The sequence below is a fragment of the Ostrea edulis genome, chromosome 6, assembly GCF_947568905.1.
Source record: "Ostrea edulis chromosome 6, xbOstEdul1.1, whole genome shotgun sequence".
Taxonomy (NCBI): domain Eukaryota; kingdom Metazoa; phylum Mollusca; class Bivalvia; order Ostreida; family Ostreidae; genus Ostrea; species Ostrea edulis.
The window spans coordinates 70813139-70830275 of NC_079169.1; the positions used below are offsets into that span (position 1 = coordinate 70813139).

Below are 17137 nucleotides of genomic sequence, written 5' to 3' on the forward strand. Positions count from 1 at the left end.
CAATATCTTCAGAACCCTTTGCTTGACAGACATCGAACATCTTCAGGAGAAGATGACATCTATTGAATTTGAGGTCAAGGGTCAAACTGGACATAGGAATATACTGTCTGTTCAATATCTTGAGAACCCTTTGCTTGACGGACATCAAACTTGGTACACTGGTACATCATCAGGAGAAGATGACACCTATTGATCTTGAGGTCATGTAGTCAAAGGTCAAGGGTCAAACTGGACATTGGAATATACTGTCTGTTCAATATCTTCAGAACCCTTTGCTTGACAGACATCAAACTTAGTACACTGGTACATCTTCAGGAGAAGATGACATCTATTGAATTTGAGGTCAAGGGTCAAACTGGACATAGGAATATACTGTCTGTTCAATATTTTGAGAACCGTTTGCTTGACGGACATCAAACTTGGTACACTGGTACATCATCAGGGGAAGATGACACCTATTGATTTTGAGGTCGCGTGGTCAAGGGTCAAACTGGACATAGGAATATACTGTCCGCTCAATATCTTGAGAACCCTTTGCTTGACAGACATCAAACTTGGTACACTGATACATCTCAATATTTTGAATTGATGATACTACTCTCAATTAAATGATGTGTGTGTATAACCCTTTTCAATTTTGCATCATGGGGGGCATATGTGTTTTACAAACATCTCTTGTTTTTGCTCGGTTCTTATTATTCCCCTATTTATGTAGCAATATTCCATCATCACCTGCATGTGGTGTTTATATCTCTCAACTGATTCAATACACAAGAGATTGTTCTGCGTATGGTCAGTTTTAAATTGAGGCAGGCTACTGAGAAACAAGTTGATGGTGCAAGGGTTTCAACGGTCTTGTTTAAAGTCAGCATTTTGCATATTCTATGGTTGTTATAACGATCTAGTTTGCCAATATAACCTATCTTTGGGTCAAATGCTGTCTGACGTATTTCATACTGATTGTTAGGCCATTCTTGGCACACTGATTTTGACTACGGATAACTCTGTTTACCTGATCAAGATATAGGGCTCACGGCGGGTTTGACCGGTCGACAGGAGATGCTTACTCCTCCTAGGCACCTGATCCCACCTCTGGTGTGTCCAGGGGTCCATGTTTTTCTCAACTCTCTATTTTTGTATTGCTTATAGGAGTTATGAGATTGATCACTGTTCGTTGTCTTCAAGTTTCATTATTCTTCCACTTCGTTCGCTTCTTTCTTGTGCCTATAACTGCCTGACACCGTTCTCCGTAACCAGTTGATGAAAGTAATAGATATTCAAGGATATGATTGGCCAATGTATCTAGATGTGCAGAAATGTTTCTGTTTTCAGATTGAAGGGGGGTTAGGGTACATTTGGAGGAGGGGGGGGGGGGGGTTGGATCAAATGGGGTTGGGGTTTAACATGGAACTCTATGGTGAAAAAATTAATTCCAAAATTCAACAGATATAACTTGACAAATATGATAAAGACTTGGGGTCTTTGGAAATGAACAGAGAATCACAGGGCCTACAAATTAGTATCAAGGTCAAGTGACTCCAGTGACCTTGACCATAAAAACTGGTAGAACTTTAAAACCAGGACTAATAGCGACATGGGATCTTCAGAAATGACAAGTGGATGACAGGACCTACAAACTAGTATCAAGATCAAGTGACTCCAGTAACCTTTACCTCTGACATTAGAACATAAAACTGGTATTGAGAATCAGGTCTGATGGAGATATGGGGTCTTTAGAAAGGATGATGGAATCTACAAATTGATACCAAGGTCAATTGACTCCAGAGTGACCTTGACCATATAAACTTATAACTTTTGAACAGGAATTGATAGAGACATGGGGTCTTAAGATCTCCAACCTAGTATCAAGGACAAGTGACCCCAATGACCTTGACCTTACACAGGGTTGGCAAAAACGTGGTCAATATGAGTATTGACCGGGCTGGTGGTCAATACTGGTTAAAACCGGTCAATACTGGTTAATACTGGTCGATTGAAAATTATTGTAAACGTATTATATTTGGCGTGTACGATATTTGGCGGAAATCGGTTTTTCAACAAGTTAGCGTAGATTTGATTTAGCTCATTCCTGAATTACTTTAAACGTCTAGATTTACGGATGGCATTTAGCGATGTACTTGATTTAGCGGAAGCTGCATTCCACCAAAGGCGCTACATAGAATACACAGCCAAATGCAATACATTTACAGTATCTGGTCATTATAGTCGGTGTTATTTATTTTAAATGTTTTAAGTGACCATTATGGTAAATACTGTAATTCATAACATGCACTATATTCAGTTTATAATATACTTATAAGTCATAATATTATTAGATAATGTACAAATAACTGTTGAATTGGGGAAGATGTAAAAGTTTCTGTTCAAATTCCTTAGTTTAACAAGAACTACCTATAAGTATCGTTTCATCAATCTTCATTTTAACTGTTAAATAAACATTTAAGGGGGTGGGTTGGTGATGTTGTCATAACAATAACAAGCACACTGGTCATCTCTGGTACCAGTCTATGCTAATTAACACCTGTCAACTCTGCTTCCTGTGCTCAGGTAATGTCCAGCTACCTTTTATTCTTAATCTGACCAGGTACATGTATTAATTAACAGGTGTGTCTCCAATTGTCAAGCTATGTTATAGAACTGTGACCCTCTGGTAGGTACTGAAGATATTTCGGTCAGTTTCAGCAAACCAAATATGATAAACTTATGAAATTACATTTGATTATCTAATGAAAAATATTAATCAACACTTGATCCATACTATGAAAAGACTTAATTTATCTTTGCAAGAAATGTACAAAAATAGGAAAATGGACAGTTTAAATCACAATTGACCACTTGGAGAGTATTGACCGGGCGGTTTTAACCACCCAACCCTGACCTTAGAACATAAAATTGGTATTGAGAATCGGGTCTTATAGAGATATGGGATCTTCAGAAACGATGAGACCGCAAAAACTGAAGTCCCGTGTCACAGCAAGTGTGGGACGATATAGATCCCTCCCTGCTCAATGACCATAAGTGTCGAGCATAGGCCGAAATTTTGCAGCCCTTCACCGGCAATGGTGACATCTACATATGAGTGAAAAATTCTCGAGAGGGACGTTAAACAATATTATACAATCATTTGTTCCCCTTTACCCAAGAATGATTTGTGTCAAGTTTGAGTGAAATTGACCCAGTGGTTCTGGAGAAGATGAAAATGAGAACTTTACAATGCTACCAACTGACAACAAATTTTAATTAGAAATGCTCATTGAACTTTCTGCTCAGGTGAGCTAAAAATGGAGAAGTATAAGAAGTGCAAGGGTAATGCAATGCTTTCCAAAGACCAAAAAAGTGTACTTGGATGACTGTTAAGGCCTGTGGGCCTCTTGTGAAATGATCTCATATCAAATCATTTTCTCTGTTGATGTCCTTTAAAATACACAGATTTCTGTGAACTAGAAATGTAGTTCAGATAATTGTTCATTAGATACCCCAAGACAACAATTGAACGTTGTAGAGCATCCCACCAAAAATGCACTATTATAAAACACAAGTCTTGTATCCATAACTTTATTAATTTATTTTCAAACTGAAATATATATGAAAGACATAAAATCAGTCCTTAATCACCATGAGGATCTTGTAAACCCAGAAAGTTTATTGTAATCTGCCAGACTGCGAAACATAATTCGATTTATATGCCATCTCTTTAGCACAGCACGAGGACGTGAAGACAATATACATCTATTATGTATTCTAGAGTATGAACTGTTTAGTGGAAATTCCTTGATCTCTTTATCAGCTATCTCCTGAAAAAAAAAACACAAAAAAAACTAGTTGGTGAAACAGAACATTCTCAAGCATGGCCATACAGATTTGAACTTGATCATTCAGTTCACCAAGTACGACATCTTTATTTTTTACAGTCAGGAAGGTTACGCCCAAAGTTAAAGTCACACACAGACAAAGATACAAACAAACAGATGCACAAAAAAAAAACTCTATCAGATATGGTGTCCTGTAGATAATTTAGTAAAATTTAAAATTTACCCCAAACAAAAGAAACTGAAATTTTATTTTCAACTTCCTTAATTTTCAATCAGTAACTGTAAAGTTCCAAAAAATGACATTTCCAGTCTCTCCATGAGGAATCTATATACAACACATGTCAGGAATTTATCAAGGTTCTTTTCACTACTGGTAAAGGGTACTTTCCTCCTTTTGACAAGAATTGAATATTTCCCCTTCCAATGGTGAAAGAAAACTCTTAAATAGGGAGAAATACCCTATACATATGATTGTACATGATTTTTGAACAAAAATCCTTTATATATGATATATGTTCTAAGTCATTTCTATTAGAATCAAAGTCCACTAATGTAAATAATGATCAGTGAACAGTTATATGTACATGTGTTCTGAATTACTGTTATCTGGGAAGGGTTACCCCGAACCCATCCCCATAGTTCCCTTTTGGCATTTCTATTTCAATAGTTCTTGCAGATTTTTAAATCAACTAACTCTTATTAATATATTAACTGTTTAGGAATCATTTCCTCTTGTAATGGGGCCCTGTCCTTCATTTGAATCCCTTTCCACCAAAAAATGCTTTGTGTGAAGTATGGTCGAAATTGGCCCATTGGATCTTGAAAAGTAAAAAATGCATGTCAGAAAAGCTCACTTAATCTCTCAGCCCAGGTGAGTTAAAATATATCTATCTCTGAACTTGGCATGGTATATCTTCCCTTAATACAATTTTGGGAGAGATACAAAATGAAGGATGACATGTATGGCAATATAAACACCTTTAATTCTCTTGGTATTTCTTTGCTTTTGCGGACCATATTTATGCGGAACCTCTCGGGACCATGCTCCTGAAGTATTTTCCTCTTTTTGTGGTCCTTGACCATTCTGTGGTCTACCATTTTTGTTCTAATTTGATTCAGTTGATTAGTCTGATTCACTGACAAGCTTACTGGAGTAAATGACTGCAAAATAATTTTACAAAACATTTATGTACATACATATAGAAACACATTGTAATGCCTGAAAAGCTGAAATATCTTGTCCAAAATATGAGATTGCTGAGATAAGCTTCAGAATTACAATGATTCATGCAAGTGTTTGGTTTCAAAAGGAATGTGATAGAGTGCCTTTTGCAAGCAAAAATTACATGAAGAATTAAAAGTCAGGGATAGGAGAATAGAAGTTCGTAAAGTTGTCGCAATCACAAAACCTCTACCCTAACCCTAATCATTTAAAACAGACTGGTGCACGTTTTTCGAAAGAATTATTTTTCACTTTTGATGTTAAAATTCAAAAATATAACTCATTCAATGTTGACAACCAAAATTTGGACCGTCTGAATGCAAGGATAAGAGCAGTATTTTAGCTTTGATTCTATGTTATGTAAACAAAGACTCGAGTCTTTTTATGTAAATAAACAAACCAGTGAAACGTTACTTTTGTAATTTAAAGCATCTTCATTTTGCACAATCACAAATTCTAACTTTTAAATGACACATTATACCTAAAGTAAACTTGAGATGTGATAAATAATGATAATCTTTGATCAATATCTTTTTATTTTGAAAACTTCGTAAACAATAACACACCTCAATCTTTGTTTTCAAAACAAATAATAAACTCTCTATTATAAGCTTCTGTCTTGATGAATAACTTTAATTTTTTGTGTGAAACCTTCCAAACATATTAGAATGTAAATTTTGATTATTTAAAGTAAAAAACAAAATTTGGAGGAAAATCGTGAATCAGTCCCTTTAAGATGGAAGTTTAGAATCACAAAAGGTAATAGCAATAATATTGACCTCAGAGACATGCACACGTAACTTATTTTCAGGGGGAAAGCAATTCATTCCATGTTATTATTCTATCCACATGCATGTATATATAACAGTTGTAAATTTTCAAATATGTATGCAGTTGATTGTGATAAAATAAATGTTAATGGCAATGTATGATTGGTAGAATGCAGCATAACATCATTCATAATAAACAGGTCTCATGCCTGTCCCACCTGCAAGAACAGTCTATGTGAAAGACATCTGGCCTTGAGGCCACCAACAGATGCCCCCCCCCCCCCTTCAAATCTTAGATCTCTTAGAAATGTTTTATATATAGCTGCCAGGTCTATGTCCCAAATTAAGACTTTCTCATAGTCAAAATTGACTCAAGATATGCTCTTTGATTCAAGATTATTCTCAAATATGTGTGCCAGCAAAATTTTTATGACTGAGCTAAAAGTATTTGAGATTTCTTAAAAAGAAAGCAAATGTGAGTAAGCTCACATACTCCATACTCCAACATTGCTTGACAATTTTATGCCTCACATAATAATATTAGTTACACAGTTAGTTAGTGACTTGATACGGAAAAATACATGGTGTGAAAAGAAAACCCGTATTGGGCGAGGCGAACCCAGACAAATTATTTGAATAAGAATTTCCTGGGATTATGCACATCTACACAGTGTGTCCTTATTAACTACAAAGTTTCATGAAATTCTGTTGAGCGGTCTCAGAGGAGTAGTGCTGACAAGAAAGGGACTGACTGACAGGCCAAAAACATTATACCCTCGGAGGTGCCGCAACTTTGTTGTGTGGGATATAAGTTCTCAAGACTGGTAAATCGCTAATTTCTGTGGAAACAAGGGGGTTGTTTATATTTGGTCTTTCCAAGTAAGGCATTTCACCCCTTTTGGGCCTCTAGGTGTTTTACAAAATGAGGTGACACAGGCTTTGAAGTCATTGTTTATCATGGAGGCAAATTTGATAGCGAAAGGCTGTTGTGTTTGAAATGACGATGATAATCGTTGCTTTAGTGTGGAATTGAATGGTTTCAATTATATTCCCTTGCGAAAAAATCATTCATGAATTGATTTATGTAAGTTTTCGAACGATGCACATCAAAGTAAGCTGAAATAAATTCAAATCGAAGTGCGACTGATTTCCCACATACTTTATGAAGGCTTGGACAGAAATGAGGGGGATAGGAAAGACCAAATATAAAATAAAAAACCTCGTTTCCACAGAAATTAGTAAATCGCTATCTCGGATGAAGTCTCCAATTAAAATAACCAGGACTATCAAAGATTCAAAGTATGATACATGTACATGCAATAGATAAGGAAATTGATGTCATAAAGTTGAAATTATTCCAAATAAACAAAAATATCCCTTTACTACACGTACTATGAAAATACTGCTACTTTCGTACTGATACCACAGGGGCCTGTCACGAAATATTTGCATTCTTTTATATATGACCCTTCTCTATATAAAAGAATGCAAATATTTCGTGACAGGCCCCTGTGCTGATACATGTATAGAAATTGTCATGGCCCATAGATCTACTTAAATTTAAAGTTAAAATACATTTTTTCAATTTAAGCGTAGTCATAGTTTGTAGTATAGAAGTCAACTAGTTAGACGAAACTGATGTCTTGGACATCTGAAATTTACACAATACGTTTTAGAATATAGTTACAGCAGTTGTATCTCACCTTTAATGACATTTTTACCACACGGCTTGCAGCCATGTTTTCTACTTTTTATGTTCATCGAGCCCGAACTTAATTCATTTTAGCTTACCTGGATCACTCTTCTACAGCTCTTTATATGAAGTAATGATTTTACCGAAAGAGTGATACAAGTCTTTTCATATGAATTTGGAGGTGAAGATGGCGTTCGAAAGGGAGTGAGTGTGTAGATCATGGGGGCGGATCCAGGAATTGCGGTTACGGGGGGGGGGGGGGGGGGGGGGGGGGGGGCGGCGGCACTTTAGTGAGCGTGTAGATCGACGGGACACTGAACTCGACTGGAGTGGGCTATTTTAGCGATTTTCTACGGATAATGGTATGTTCTAATGAAGAAGCTTCAAACCTTAACCCCAGGGTCAAGGTTTCAACAATTTTGAATCGATGTGCACTTAGGTGACCTGTGGCAGATTTAAGGGGGGGGGGGGGGGGGGGGAGCCGGCTGCGCCCCCCCCCCCTTAAATTTTTAAATCGTTGTCTCTTGTTTAGAATAATGTAAACGATAAAAGAAGCAAGGATTTCTTGAACTTTCACAGAAATAAATGAGAAAATCTTTTGATTTATTGAATTACTTTTATTGGGAGAACTTACATTTTTTCCAAATAAAACCCTTAAAATTTGCGTCATCTTATCTGATTAATTTCACCTTATTAGAAATGAAAGAAAATAGTAAAAATGACTACATAGGAGACATATTTCAAGCCCCATAAAACCTGTAAAATACAGACCCCCACCCCCACCGCAATTCCTGGATCCGCCGTTGATGATACTGCTGTTCGCTTCAGATAAGATGGTTTTTACCACGATTTTTAATGTAGTAAAATTGGAAGGAGTAACCTTAATATAAAGCACGTTTCTGCTGTTATATTGTTTCATTACTCCCAATAATTGATGAAAACATGCATTTCATCTGCACATCTTCCCCTTCACAAATCGTCACTAATGAGCTATCTAGTCACGTGATACGTCATGCAACAGCTATGTATGATCACGGTGTTTTGACACAATCTGAGCAAACTGGTATATAGTGTGAAGGGAGCTAACAAAGCAGCCAAAAATTCTCGGTTGCTCGCTTCAAACTTCGGTATTATTCGTGGTAATACATAAAAAGTTTTCCCAGTTGAAAGCCAGAATATTGTTCTGTTTTGTAATTGGCCTACATAAATCGTTTACCTGACTTAATTCACAGAAACTTTGAAAAAATAAGTCCATCTTAGATGGCGACTACTTTTTCCGTCTTGGTTTTAAATTTTACTCCCCCCCCCCCCTTTCAAAGTCTCGCGAGACCCAGAGTATGCGAGAATTTGGGCATGTTGGTAAATAATACCAGTTCTGCAACTTTTGTCGTGATCGATTAATCCGATTTTAACAATGGTGTACTATCATATTGCATTGCATTAGACTGTAGTAATGATTCAAGAAAGAAACATAATACGCAGAAATATCCACAACTGATAGATTTTAATGGAAATGTGGATTTTTTTCCCCCACTGCTGTCAGCCAGGAAATTCTCAAAGCTGAGAAGAGCTTGCGTCAAAATATATAGCTTCACGAGCTAAATTCAGAAGTTTATTTTTCCTGTATCCTATGGAATTCCATATACGACAGCCAACTGTCAACTGCTTAATACTGCTAACTGCTTACTGCGTTCTCACTTAGAAGAAATACGATTACATGTGTACACATGAATAAGGGAAAGAAAGAAAGATCACCTGATATGCAGTGAATACATGTCACCAAGAATGACCGTGATTTCTAACAGTGTTAGTCTGGCGCATGCCTGACCCAATTTCCGCTACGCTACATGTAGCGTAGCGGAAATTGGGTCAGGCATGCGCCAGACTAACACAGTGTAGCCTTTCTTGAAATAGTTCTTTACAAGACCGTCCATGCTGACTACATGTACATAAACAGTAAGCAGTTGCAAATAAGCAGTTGGCAGTAAGCATTAAACAGTTGACAGTTGGCTGTCGTATATGGAATTCCATAGTTATACCTTTCTTAATTAAATCTTCCATGCTGTTTCCAGCTACTGTTGTTTTTGTTTGTTTTTTCATTCTGTTATGTGTCCAAACCTTGAACCACAGCATTGTGATCTGTTCGAATAGCTGAAATTTTCCATACCGCTGCTTTTATGTGTTTTTTCACACATGCGCAGAAGTGAGAACGCAGTTGACAGTTGGCTGTCGTATATGGAATTCCATAGTATCCAGACGTTTTTACACACCTTTTATTTAAAAATGTTTTTAATTGTGGAAAGCACATGGAGGTTAAATCGTCTTCCGATGCCATGTTTTGAATAAACAAAAATTGCCCAAGATCGACACGCTTTTTCGGACTTCTTTACAAGAGAGTTCCGCTAACTCGGTATTTACGATCTTGCGTATTACATCGCTGTCGTTAATCCTACACCATGCATCCGTCGTCCGTTGCTGTCCAACTTAGAATTACCGTTTAAAATATAGCTACTTGCAGTTGTGGTCACTCTCACGATATTTGAATAAATGCTGGTCGTCGGTTTCAGCAGATCAGATTTGTTTTCATCAGCTATTAGCCTCCGAGTTTTAACGGTTCTATATTTATTAATTTTTTCATTTGGTGGTGGGGGGGTTGGGGTTGGTTGTATATATATATAAGCCTATCTACACTTCAGGTGTCTTTGGTTATTTCAACATAGTTTAATAGTATTTATGATTTACCCAAGTCTTCCTTCACTTTATATTATCATTTTATTTTTGGTGCTACAATATTAAAGTTTGTTACATGTATATGTGACGGTGTTTACAAAATAAATGAATATATCAATCAATCTATCAGTTTCGTTTCTGTTCTATCCAAAGGTTTTTGAACAGGACCCAGTTGCACGAAGGTTAAATTGTCATTAACTCTTACATTTATATATTCTTAAACTGTCAGTTAAACTTACATAAGCAACTGCAGAACATTTTTAAATCAACATTACTAAGTCCGGATTTTCGGGTTGAGATTTTTTTAATTGCTGAGTTAAGGATCTGATAAAGTCGAAAGAGGTCGAAAATGTGAAAAATGCGCCTATATGGACGAGGGACTCTATAACAAACTTTGATAAGAAAAACTACATGAATTAAATTTCAAATCAGGCAAGCTAAGAAGTTTTTATTTTTCTATTTTAATTCATGATGCCTAACTACATCAGCTTTAGAACAGCCAAGAAAATGCTAGTAAGCAATGTCAGCGTTGTGTTGGTATGTTGCCTTGGGATCGCGCTATTGCAGTTGTCGGTGTCACAAATACATTCTGTTAAAAGGTGGTACTCAGTGCAGGTGTCTCTAGAGTACTGTCCATGCAAATTCGCATGGTTTGTGTACGTGTTGTTATAGCAACTCCGCACAATCAGACGACCTGAAAAAGAGATATATTGAATAAATCATCAGGAAGGAAGGTGGTAAAGTCAAGCTTTAGAGAACAGAGATTCCGGAATCTACAAACCCCAATTCAATTGTGCATTTTATCATTATCAATTGCTAAGGTTACTTGCAGCTACGAAAATAGCCGAGTAATTACAATTGCTCGGGAACCGATTAATTGAACGTCCCGCTCGAGGTGGAGACGTCACCATTGTCGGCGAAGGGCTGCAAAATTTAGGCCTATGCCCAATCTGATTAAAGTCAGCTCCTCGATTCGCTCCTCTTTTTTTAATAGTCGCTACCTCGTGCAGCGACACTTAAAACTAAAAGGAAGGGGGGGGGGCGGATCGAGGAGCTGATTTTAATCAGATTGGCCTATGCTATGCTCCGCGCTTACGGCCTCTTACCAGGGAAGGGTCTTTATCGTGCCACACATGTTGTGACAAGGGGTCTTGGGTAAATGTGAACAATACCCGTAACCTGCCAGAATGGACTGCATGCAGGGGAACAAAGCTTTGATGTAAAAACATAAGATTCTAGAAAATGGTTTATTTCACATATAGTTTTGATGGTTACCAAGTAGTTGCGGACAAACCTGACGCTTGTTTAGACATGCAGGTAGAATTATCGAATGACTGGTAGGCAAGAACCACAAAAACTCTGAATGAAAAAGGAAGGAATGATATGCAAAAATCGTTGATCAATTATGTCACTAAGCTTAATGAGAGATTGCAACTCAGCATTAACACTACAACGGCTTTCATGTACAAAGGAATTCAACAGATTGTTAAACTGATACATCTGTTGGTTGTTCGTAAACAATATAGGCCTACATGTACTCGAACTAGAGGGGTGTTTATAAACATCAATATATTTTCATCTTTATAAATCACTGGTGAATGTTAAGTTCACATTGTATTTTTAACACCCCCTCCCGAATCGTCAATTTTTATGCCGTTTCCTTTGGCAAGTCTGTTCTGCATGAGACGGCGGCCACATATTACAATTCTAAAACACTACCTTGAGAAGATTTTAAGTTTCTGTAGATGGCCGTGCTTCTAACTGATGTTTCTAATAGGAAGCAATAGTAAATGCACTTGTTGCACAGATTTTCTCTCTCCCCATTCAATGAGATTTTGAACCTGTTCTATGAGGTACCTTGAATCCTAACGCCAACAGCTGTTTTACTGACGTAAACAGGCACTAACTGTCGATCTAGAACAAAACCTGGATTGTCCGAGTTAAAGAGACCTCGCTGTCAACTTGTCATGGGAATGTCTGTCCAGTCGATGGACGATTACATTTTAAAGGTTTTTCATCACTTAATCACGTTAATGTCTGTTAGTCTTTTTTTTTTTTTTTTGTTGGTCTCCCCTGTTTCAGGAGTAACAATAAACTTAAAGCATCTTTTCTGGGAGACTTTAATTCTACTCATGACAACGTTACCATAGAAATATTCCTCTATGATGGCTTTCCTGCAGCCTATGGCGTTTGAAGGACAGTCCTTGCTGAAGCTTGCACTGAGGGTGTCGGTGCACAATTTGTTGGCGTTGGAGTTGCAAATATGACAAGATATTGCATCACCTGAAAAGAGTAACACTGACTGACACGAGAATGTATGTTTTTAAAAGCATAGTGAATGAAATTAGTTCAGACGTCGATATACGAGGGGTACCTGTAAAATGCGAAACGAAATCGAATCGAAGCGAAACGAAATCTGCCGAAACAAAACAAATTGTGGAACCGGACAGTGTAATCGTGACAATAAATCAAAGTACTGAGAATCGCTAGGCTTGGCTTGTAATGATGCTGTATGGATATAGAGAGAATTTATGATAGTACTATTAACATATCGTAACAACATGTGCAATAATTTGCTGCAATTGCTAAGTAAAAGAATAAATAAAATATTGGAAGTTTGGAACACTTTTCTAAACATAATAAATGCATGCTTTACTAGTATTTGAGATGGGAATTTCCTTATGAAATGATTTCTGAAGGTGAATAACAGAAAAGAAATAAAAAGATTTGAAAGGTTATTTGTTTTGCGGTATTTTATTTTTTCATTTTCAATTTTCTTTATATTTGTGAAACAACATACTGTCACAATCGGTGGGAGAGAAGGTGTCAGAAAATGGCAACTCCGGGAAAAGGGGGTAGTATCAGCGGTGGATTTATAGGGGGGGGGGGTGCAGCCGGCGCCCCCCCCCCCTAAATTTTTCAAAAAGGTAAATCGTGATATCTTGTTTCGGAAAACGTACTAAACGATAAAAGAAGCAATAATTTCTTCCACTCCCGGAGAAATAAATAACAAAATCCTTTGATTTCTTGAATTACTTTATTGGGAAAACTTAATTTAAAAAAAAAAACCACTTAAAATTTGGGTCATTTTATTAATTTCCCCTTAATATTAAAATGATAGAAAATAGTACAACTGACTTAATAGGAGAAATATTTCAAGCCCCATAATCTGTAAAATCCAGGAGCTTTCGGGGGCTTTGACCCCCCCCCCCCCCTGCCCCCTGCCTCATAAAGTGGCGCCCCCCGTAACCACAAATCCTGGATCCGCCCCTGATAATACACAAACACGTTATTACGATTTTAAAATACGTACATGCATACACCATGTACAATGTAAGTATATATGTATAACTTATGAAGTATATGAAACGGTGGAACATAAGGATGACTTCCCGTTTTCAATGTAACTTCTGCTGCCCTTGTTCATAATACAAAAAGCCTTTTGATTTTATAAAATGCCGATCACACCCATGATATTAACGAAGCATTTTACGTTCCGTTCCATTCCACGTTTTAGCAACACCCGATGATCAGCCTCTTTCAACCCACGCGGATTTCATAACCTACGCTACGCGTTTCAAACCGTGTCACAAAACATTTGTTTGTTATTGCAGCACAATATACTGCGTCGGTAGTTTGACAGAAGCGCAATTGCATGAGAAGGACATCTTTAATGTCTACCCAGAGTTATTGTTCCTTACACTATTTGTTCTGAATACTTTGTAAATTTGCTGATAGGTCCCGTTGATTGGAAGACCTACTTGGTGCATGCGCGCCCAGCGATTAAAAATGGTAACCCAGGTCCCGGTGAAAGTTACCACATATAAATGTAGTAATTATCTTCCCTGTTGATGTGTTTTTTGGGGTTAAGTCAACCGTTGACTGATACATTTTTAAGTGTTCCATCGATTAGCATCAAACATTGTTTAAGAAACTGGTGTCTGTCAGAGAAAGTTGAAAGCAGGAAGACGTTTTAAAGGGAAAGGCAACCCAAAAGATTTTTGAATGATAAATGATAGGATTAATCATGATAAAGATTTGTCATACAATTCTGTTGATAACTTACTTACTTATCCTTTTCGTGCCTATCAGCACATAAGGCCTCAACCAGCTGACGCCACAACTGCCTTTTGCTTTCTTTTCTATTTCCCCCAGGTCTTCCCTATATCTTTCATCTCCTGTTCTACCATCCTTTGCCATGTCTCTTTCCATCAGGTGTCCATCTCAGAGCAATCTTAGTGATATCTTCTCCTTTTCGTAGAACATGCCCAATTCAACGCCACCTTCTTCTTTTAATCTCCATCTCCATGCAGCACTGTTTGGTCTTAAGATATAGATCTTTATTCGATATCTTTTTGGGCCAGTAGATTTTACAGATTTTTCGGAGGCAGGTGTTATGGAATGAGGAGAGTTTTTCCATGTCAGTTTGTATTATTCTCCAGCATTCAGCCCCATAGAGTAACACAGATTTCACGTTACTGTTGTATATTTTCAGTTTGGTGTTCATACTGATCGACCCACTTCTCCATATGGATTGCAGTTGGCAAAATGCGTTTCTCGCCTTGCTTATTCTGGCTTTGATGTCTCTCGCCGTCCCATTGGTGTTACTTAACATGCTGCCTAGATATTTGAAATCCTCAACCTCTTCTATGATGTTATTTCCTATCTTGACTGTTTGAGCTGTATTACTGTTTACAGTCATTACTTTGGTCTTCTTTTCATTAATGTTCAGGTCTATACTTTGAGCAGCTTCGTTTAATTTCGTTGTTTTGTTCTGCATGTTGTTAACATTACTTGACAGAAGGCAGATGTCATCAGCAAAGGCCAAATCTTCTAAGAAGGAGTTCATGGTCCATCTAATGCCTGTATTTTCATTTCCTAGTGTTGTTCTCATACACCAGTCTATTGCAGTGATGAATAGGAGAGGATATATGATGCATCCTTGTCTTACTCCAGATGTCACCGGGAACCAATCTGACTGTTGGCCGTTATGTAGTACACAGCATTCATAGTTGTTATAGAAAGCTTGTATTAAGATAACTATTTTTGATGGTAATCCATAGGCTTTTAGGATGGCCCACAAGCCTAGATAAGCTTCAGTACTAATTTGAAAACGTCAAAAATTGAAATTTCCGCGATCTATAGAGGCTGCCATGATGTGGAACTCTTTTGTATTCAAGACCACAAAAATCAATAATTTTGACGTCACACCGTCCGTTCCGGTTTTGATGATATTCTAAGAGCATCCACAGGTGGTTGGGTTCAGACCCCACCCACCCCCTCCGAAAAAGCTACACGAGTTGATTTAATTATTTTTTACTTGAAATTATTTCTAATGCATGTCAACAACGTTGCATACCCATAAAGTCCAAAATAATTCAAAATAATCCCTTTTAAAAAAATTACCCTCACTGGTTAATATAACAGAACTTATAATAACCAGTGAGGGTATTTTTTTTTTTAAAAGGGCTTATTTTGAATTACATGTAGTTTGGACTTTATGCGTATGCATTAGAAATATTTTCAACAAAAAAATTAAATCAACTCATGTAGCTTATTCGGAAGGGGGGGGGGGTGTCCTGAACCCAAGCACCTGTGAGATCATCAAAGATGTGCATGTGGTAGATCTTACAAATAAATAGGCTGATGCCTTCCTGTCAAGCAGTTAATTACACTAAAGCGAAGGGGAGATGTGAAAAAAGGTGGGTTTTTTTTTCTCGAAATTCCCAACGGAACCAAGTCATCTGAAAAGAAAAGACTAACTAAACTATGGATCCATCATTTGCGTAATGACAAGTTGAGGTTCGAGACATTTGTATGAAGAACGTGTACCGTCAGCCTGGTCTGCGACTCGACTGAACGTCTTCTTTTCTCAATTTCTTCTTGCGAAAGAACGGGCTCAAATCTATACGGCTCCAAACTTAACTGTTCGTGACTTGTCATGTTTACAGTGCTGCTGATGAAATAAACCGGAATAGACGGTGTGGCGTCATAAATTAAACTTCAATAGGCACTCTCTTAGCGGCGGGTAATTTAAAATACATGATAGATTAATATTGATTTAATTGTTAAGCAGGGATTTTTGTTGTTAAAGACTGTCAATTCCGATATCAGTAAGTAATACTTTATTCATAAAGGCAACAATGTGGTTAGGGTTGCCTTTCCCTTTAACCTCTTATTTCATCTCTAACTGCTGAGGTGCGAGTACTTTCAATAATGGGAGAAATTAAATAGTATACCATATTATATATGAATGCAATTTGGTAATATATAAATATTATATAATTATTATTGTTAAAAATTATCATTGATATGCTTTAGTCTAAGGATAACTATATATTTGGAGTGTTGCTAAAACGGGGAAATAAAAACGGAACAGAAAACGGAAAATATTCTATGCAATAATATCAGGAGGAGGTCAGCATTTTGTAAAATCAAAAAAGCTTGTAAACAAGGGAAGCAGAAATTGCAAAGAGAACGGGAAGACATACTCATCATTCATCGTCCACCTTTTGATATACGTGTACTACATACAAATACACAATATCCACATGTATACATAGATCTGTCTTTGAAGAAAAAAAAATACTGAAACATGTATTTATGCCCAAAGGCGGATCCAACGCCGTCGACCCCACCCCTCGTTTAGTGTATTTCCCCAGACTTGCGACCCGTGAGACTGTAACTCTCCGTTCTGAAATGTCTGATCCAAAAGTAATTGTACATGGTATTTATAAGTTAATCAACTTCGGATATGTATAGTGTGCTTACCCCCCCCCCCCCTTTTTTTAACTTTTAAAACTTTGTATCAATCAACCCGATATGTGGTAACTTCCACAGGGGCCTGAAATACCATTTTTAATGATCATTTAAAGAGTCGGGTTATACA

At 37.2% G+C, this 17137-nt stretch overlaps 2 protein-coding genes across 2 annotated transcripts; both read right to left on the reverse strand.

Annotated features, from left to right (window-relative positions):
* Window positions 1–3562: 3562 nt before the first annotated feature.
* Window positions 3563–7618, reverse strand: LOC125683640 (28S ribosomal protein S14, mitochondrial-like). Its single transcript, XM_048925003.2, has 3 exons — window positions 7529–7618; window positions 4812–4994; window positions 3563–3815 (listed from the first exon to the last, which is right to left on the reverse strand). Exons 1-3 carry the CDS (start codon window positions 7562–7564, stop codon window positions 3633–3635), a joined length of 402 nt encoding a protein of 133 aa, XP_048780960.1. The 5' UTR covers window positions 7565–7618; the 3' UTR covers window positions 3563–3632.
* A 6903-nt stretch (window positions 7619–14521) lies between these two features.
* LOC130047311 (uncharacterized) lies at window positions 14522–15097 on the reverse strand. Its single transcript, XM_056141980.1, has one exon. It carries the CDS (start codon window positions 15095–15097, stop codon window positions 14522–14524), a length of 576 nt encoding a protein of 191 aa, XP_055997955.1.
* Window positions 15098–17137: the final 2040 nt, after the last annotated feature.